This window comes from Populus trichocarpa, chromosome 13 (assembly GCF_000002775.5).
Source record: "Populus trichocarpa isolate Nisqually-1 chromosome 13, P.trichocarpa_v4.1, whole genome shotgun sequence".
Lineage (NCBI taxonomy): Eukaryota > Viridiplantae > Streptophyta > Magnoliopsida > Malpighiales > Salicaceae > Populus > Populus trichocarpa.
Genome location: NC_037297.2, coordinates 5,130,801 through 5,138,005, shown reverse-complemented (window position 1 = coordinate 5,138,005; position 7,205 = coordinate 5,130,801). Strand labels below are relative to the sequence as shown.

The 7,205-nt window shown below is 32.3% G+C and overlaps 1 protein-coding gene across 1 annotated transcript; it reads left to right on the top strand.

Moving 5' to 3' along the window:
- The first annotated feature begins 4,320 nt into the window (after nt 1–4,320).
- LOC7489708 (transcription factor CSA) lies at nt 4,321–6,926 on the top strand. Its single transcript, XM_002319696.4, has 3 exons — nt 4,321–5,437; nt 5,700–6,131; nt 6,273–6,926. The coding sequence occupies exons 1-3, from the start codon at nt 4,972–4,974 to the stop codon at nt 6,557–6,559; spliced, it is 1,185 nt and encodes a 394-aa protein (XP_002319732.2). The 5' UTR covers nt 4,321–4,971; the 3' UTR covers nt 6,560–6,926.
- Nucleotides 6,927–7,205: the final 279 nt, after the last annotated feature.

Sequence of the window (7,205 nt, the reverse complement as noted above, 5' to 3'; positions counted from 1 at the left end):
ATTTTGTAGGATTCAGAACTTGGTGGGTCCTTGAGGATATATAAATATGGAACCTATTACATGCATGGATGACAATTGGGCATTCACCATGTGTTAAATTTATGGCTTTTCTCCATATAAAAGACATCATGTGGGCCATATGGTTGGAAAAATTGAATAATTTGTAAAAGAAAATTGAAAGGCAATAAAGTGGGACAATCATTTCAACAGTCAAAAAGATTCAAGAGGAAGAATAGAATAATTGTTCATCTTTTGTAGGTTTAGATGACAGAACACTATCAAACAATAAAGTATAAAAAGATCAAAGTAATATAAAATTCAATCAAGAAAGGGGGTTGGACTGACTCCCCCCACTCAAAAGAATGTTAAAATATTACATTTAATTCAATAAATTGAGTTAGAATACTTCATTCTTGAAAACCAGTCAAGCACTCGGTTTTTAATTTGAAATCCAGAGTTCAGATTTTCCATTTTTCATCCATCCATCAATTTTATATCTTATTATTTATTATTATTATTATTTTTATTTTTATTAGAAGGCCTTCTATTTTTATTCTTTTTGTTCTTTATGCGCATCTATATTTGTAGACTTAGGTCCCCTGTGACCCGAGTCATGAAATTTATTAGATTTATTAACTTTTTTTATATGATAAAAATATATGTTTATAAAATTAAACACCAACCTAAAAATTAACATTTATTTAAGACAATTATCTCTATAGAAAGCAAACAAAAATCTATAATGCAGTCTATTTCCCGACCAATATAATATTAAATGATGAAATTAAAAAAATAAATTAAAAACAATTAAAAGAAAAAAAAAGCATATTCTATCAGTGGGTAAACTCCTCAAACTTGTGAATCGGGTAAGCCGAGCTAGTACGTCAAACCTGTGAACTGGGTTATGAACTCCATTAGGATTATAATTTGTTTTTTTTTTCAAAACTAATTTTTATTTAGCTATATGATAACAAAAATAGACCATTGCAAAATCAAACATTAACCCAATACCGAGATATTTGTTTTAGATCACGATAACCTCATAAAATGCAAAACAAAACCAATTATGAAACTGAATTCTCAATTAGCCCAGTATTTAAGGATGAAATAAAAAAACTAATTAAAAAAAGTTAAACTTGGTAGACCCGCGAACTAAGTCAACCAACCAAACTTGTGAACAGGTCTATGGACTTTATAAAGTTTAATAACATAACTTTTCTCTGAAACTATTTTTTTTTAACTATATAAGAAAAAATAGACAATAAAAAAGTTAAGTTCAATTAAAAAAAACAAAGGAACTCCACCAAACTCGTAAACCAGGGCAACCCGGGTTACGAAGCTAAATTCTCAACAATCTCAATTTTAAAAGATGAAATCAACAAAAAACATATTTGAAAAAAAATCATAAACAAAAAAAGAAAGCAAAACATTGTGGATTACTATTGTGATCTACAGTGCAATGGGTGTTGGGTGAATAGTAGTTTCCCCACATCCTTTAATTTTTATTACTTTATAAAGTTTAATAACATGATTTTTTTCTAAAACTATTTTTTAACTATATATGAAAAAAATAGACTATAAAAAATCCAATTCCAATTAAAAAAGGATAAAAAAAAAGAAACTCCACCAAACCTATAAACTAGGATAATTGGAGCAACATGAGTTAGATTGACAAACACGCAAACCACTCTAACCTTATAAAAAGACAAAATAAAAAGAAAAGGATTTGACAAAAACAATTTTTTTAAAAAATCATAACAAAAAGAAAAGGAAAAGGAAAAAATAACCGTGTTTTCAAGCAAAAAAAAAAAAAACCATTGAGGGAGACATTGTAGCAATCCACAATATTTTGTGAGAAAAGCTACAATACTTTCTCCACTTACTTTATAAAATTTAATAACATGATTTTTCTTTAAAATTATGTTTTTAACTATATCAGAAAAAAATAGAGTATGAAGAAGTCAAGTTCAATTAAAAAAAGAAAAAAAAGAAAAGAAATCTTACCAAACCCATAAACCAGTGCAACAGGGGTAACTTGAGTTATTTTGATAAACCCGCAAATCATGCTAATCTCATAGAAAGACAAAATAAAAAGAAAAAGATTTGACAAAAACAATTTTGAAAAAAAAATCATAACAAAAAAAAACAAAAGGAAAAGGAAAATAAAAAATTATTTTGTGGGACACTATCACAATTCATATTGTTTTGTGATGAAAGCTATAATATTTTTTTCACGTGATTTAATTTATGTGAATGGGTGAGACTTTGGAAAGTGGAAAGAATTTCAAAATGAGAAATTCCTTCTCAACTTTACAAGAAAACAAGTAAAACAGAAATTGTTTTTTAAAATCTATATTATATATAATATAAATATATTTTTGAATTGGATCCCATTGAGCCTTTTTTTAAAACAAATTTTAAGGATTTCCTCTTAAATAAACAAAGAGCTTTTAAGAGAACTCTTTAACAATGATTCTAATATTTCAATTTAAAAAATTAAGAGATAGGGTAAAATTATTTCACTACCTAGCATACTTCATTTGTAATAAACAAGGTAGTAATGCTTGAGTTTTGAACATTCCCAACCAATTGAAAAGAATCTAAATACCTTAACATGGTCTTTAAAATCTTTTTTTAATTGAAGAAATGACAGATTATGAAATTCTTTTGCTAATCATTTATTTTCAAATAAAAACATTAAATAATGGAAGCATTTAATTAAATTAGCATGTGGTTATGAGTATTAGAGTTCAGTTTCAATTTAGAAGACTTCCTAACAAAAACAAGAATTTTTTTTTCAAGTTTTGTATTTTTTTTTCTATTCTAATTTGAGATATACGTTTTATATTATGTATATTTTATTTACACAAGGGTTAGAATACACATTTATAATGTATTAGAAACCATTGAATCTAACTTGTTGTATGAACTTGGTTATCTATTATTTTCTCCTTCTATCTTGTGCTGTGATAATCTTGGAGCAACTTATCTTATAGCTAATTTGATTTTCATTCAAGCATAAAAACATGTTGAATTTGATTTTTATTTTTTTCATGATATGGCTATAAAAAAAGAATTACAAGTTCAGTTTTATTACCATTGATGATTAGATAGTATATGTTCTTATCAAACCATTAAGTTATGTAATCTTACTCTCTTTTTTTCTATCCAAGTTGGTTGTGTGCTCTTTTCTATAATTAACTTGTAGGGGTGTATTAAAGCCTAATACAAATGAGAAGACCTATGAGATTTTATAACCACATAAAAAACATACTTTTGCACTTTTCTTTTTTCATGTTCTAATTAAAAATATATATTTTTTTTTTGTTTTTTTTTAATCATAGACACACTCCTAGACGCGACTCATAGGTTTTAAAACATATATTTTTTTTTTTATATATCATAGACACACTCCTAGACACGACTTATGGGTGGACGGTCACTCCTAAGAGCCAAACCATGAAGAAGAGTCCTTTTAACTTAAGATCTCTAGTCGATCACACACTTATATATGAATTGAGAAATACAAGTGGTAGGATTCGAACCAGAAATGTCCTCTCCCTTTAATTGACTCCTTACCACTTGATTTTTGCTAGTTGAGCTACTAGCTTAATAACTTTTTTTTTTCCGTATAAATACACACTTGTAATTTATCATAAAAACATTGAAAATATAACAAAGGGGCAAAAATACTTTCTAGTGGTCTCTCCATATTCTTTTTTTTATTCTTCTTTCCATTTCATTGATCTTATAATGAGATAGTTGCATTGCAATGACATATAAAAAACTTTTCTTTCTAAGAACAATCGCTTTATCAGTAAAAATGAACTGGGGCTAAAGATAACTCTTTTTTTTTTAATCAATAGTGTTGTAAGTAGGCTATTTATACTTTAAATTTTGTATTACAAAAAATAATTTTTTTGACCACCTTTAAAATTTAAGTGTTAGATAATAACATAAAGAGCAAACATACCCACCATTAAAACTAGAGATCTCAGAGCAAGCTGGAAGACTAATGGATAAAAGAATCTAAAACGGAGAAGAATCAAATAACATAACGAGTAACAGCCATGAAATTTGAAAAAAATAAAGTAACTGAGGAAAGTCTAGGAGCTACACAAATGATAATGGGGGTAGCAACTAGAAAAGGAGCAGCAAGGATGCATTAACGACAGGTGGTGGTGGTGTTAAAGGACTTTGGTCCTTTTAATTTCCGTTTTCCTTTGAAAAAAGCAAAAGCCTTTCAGTAAAAGACAAACAGATTCTGGTTTTCCCCAAACCCCAAGAAAGACCAAGAAAAGAGAGAAAACAAAGGCAAACACCAATACCAACACCAAAAAGCATATGTTTTTGAGGGACACCCCCACCCACCCACACGAGTGCAATACAGGGATAGAGACTATTATTTTTCCCCTATAAACACCATCTGACCATATTGCTGGTGTTGTATATTCACTGTAGAGAGAGATCAGTCTCAAATAAGGACCCTTCTCACCTCATAACAAACACATTTATATATTGGAGAGTGAGGAAGAAAGAGTGAGAATCGTGTGGGTTCATCTCTTCTTTTTGGTAATGGTTATTGCTGCCTCTCTCTTTCTCATTCAACAGTGAAACCCCATCTCATTCCCTGTTCCCTTTTCTTATAAATTAGCATCCTCTGTTTCCTCTGATTCTTCCTTGCCTCAAAATATTTAAAACTTGTAGTTTTTCTCTTGCAAACAAGCAAAGCAAACCCTTTGAAATGGGCAAGAGGGAGGGTAGCTAACATGGAAATGCAATTCACTTTTGAATCTCTCTAGCCAAAATCAAGCGAGAGGGAAAAAAAAAAAAAAGGAAAGAAAGAAAGCTCCTTTTCTCATATTATTCCTCTTTTTTAGGCATTGTAGAAAGGAATCCATCTGGGGTTTTTTGAAGTTCTGTTAACTTTGATTTTCCTATCTGGGTTTATCTGGTTTAGTTTTGGTCAGAATGAGTCTACAACACCTAATGAGTGACAAGCATGTTTTCAATGGTTATCAAGACATGAACTTTTTGCCTCCACCTCCTCTTCCAGCTTCTCAACTTTCTCTCTCTCATTCATTTGGTGTTATGGGTCAACCAAGAGAGATAAAAACTAGTAATCCTCAAATGGATTTTCAGATTTTGAGCCATTCAATGGACCAGGACAGTAAACCATGGAGCATTCAACAGTTAGAAATCTGGGGAGCTAAGAGACCTGGTGATGGGAATTTTGGTGTTAAAAAAACGAGCTTGTCTTTTAATTCAGGTGAGCAAGAGGAGCCTAAAATCTCTGTTCATGGTAGAAATGGGAATGCGAAGCTTTGTGCTAGAGGCCATTGGAGACCAGCTGAAGATGCTAAGCTCAAAGAGCTCGTAGCCCAATATGGTCCTCAAAATTGGAACTTGATAGCTGAGAATCTTGAAGGAAGATCAGGTAAACCCCTAAAAGTTTTGTTTTGAGCGAAACATGTCCTCAAAGATGCTAGATTGTGCATTGATCACCACCTTGAAGATAATAGAAACGTTGTTTCTTCCCCCTATTTTTTTTTTCTTGATTGGCTATTTTTAATAAGTTTGATCAAATTGGTAAAAAATGGGAAAACAAGTTTTGGAATTCCATTTATTTTTTCAATTTGAAATACCAAATCTGTTAGTGAATTTTTTATTTATTTTTTGCTCTATGTTTTGATTTTCAGGTAAGAGTTGTAGATTAAGGTGGTTTAACCAGCTAGATCCGAGAATTAACAGGAGAGCATTTGCTGAAGAGGAAGAGGAGAGACTCTTAGCTGCTCATAGACTTTATGGCAACAAATGGGCTATGATTGCAAGGCTATTTCCTGGAAGGACTGATAATGCTGTTAAGAACCATTGGCATGTGATCATGGCTAGAAAACATAGAGAAAATTCCAGCATTTACAGGAGGAGAAAGCCCTCGTCGTCTGCTCAAATCTTCCCTACAGGATCACTAGATGTCACTTTGCAAAACAATGCTTGCAGTGAATCAACAACCATCTCTAGTACCATTGATGAATCTGGCTCAACATGCACTGATCTCTCCCTCACTCCCTCTTCAACCAAAGTACCTCCTAGACTTTTCACCAGGTTCAGTCCTCAAGGTGGCCGAAGGGGTATGTGCTTATTTTCCCATCTCATCTGTAAAAGACTATTCAATTTTTAAAGTTACTTTTTCCTTAATGGGTTCTTACTGGTTATTTAATGTGGTCTTGTTTGTATTAATTATATCTTGCTATGGTTTTTTGGGTTTGCAGGTTCTTCGGTGGATAAGGAAGTGACAATGGAGAATGTGGATTTTGACAGGTTCTATGGAAGTGAAGATGGGTTTTATCAAAATGGGCCTATTGGGGTGGTTAGGGGTGTGGACCAATCTGGCCAGTCTGATTCAAACTCAGAAGATTCTGCAACTGAGTCAGTTGGCACCAACAGGGCCAATCCCTCTCGCTGTGGTGACAATGAAAATAGGAATGAGAAAATCAACATGCCCTTCATAGACTTTCTTGGAGTAGGAGCTGCATCAGATAAGTTTGGTTTTCGGTAAAAAACTAAAGAAAGAAAAAGAAGAGCTGGTAACAAAGAGATGAAAAGTGGGTGGTCTCAGGTGTCACTGACAATGTTTAAAGAACAGTAAAAAGTTCCCAGGTAGAAAAAGAGAACACGATGAGGCGGTAAAAAGAACAGGGAAGAAATAGTAGCTAGGAGCTGCAAAACAATAATCCACAGAAAACTTTGTAGTTTTGGAGTTATCCTGCGGCAGCACCTGCAGCCAATGTTATTCCCTCTGATCTGTAGCATTGTGGCAAAATCTTGTATGTGCATGATGAGTGAGAGAGAGAGGCAAAGCCAAAGTTGGTTGTTTCTCTTCTGACTACTGACTCGTAATGAATGAATCTGCCCATCTTTCATGACTTTTCAGTGCAGTGCGTGTCATTGTTGTTTGGTATGCCTTTGTTGACCATGTTTTTCACGATACTTTCTCACCATCTTCCTTGTGCCTTGCATAGATTTATGCATAGTGCAATTCCACCTTATGCTTTAATCAGCGGTTCATGGCTTTGCCAAAATGCTACATCAAGTGGGGTCTACAAATCTTGGATGAGCCTTCATGGTTCTTTCAATTGACAAGTGCATGATTCCGAAAGTTCTTTGTAGTTGATTGTAACTTGTTTGTAACTGACATGCAATCA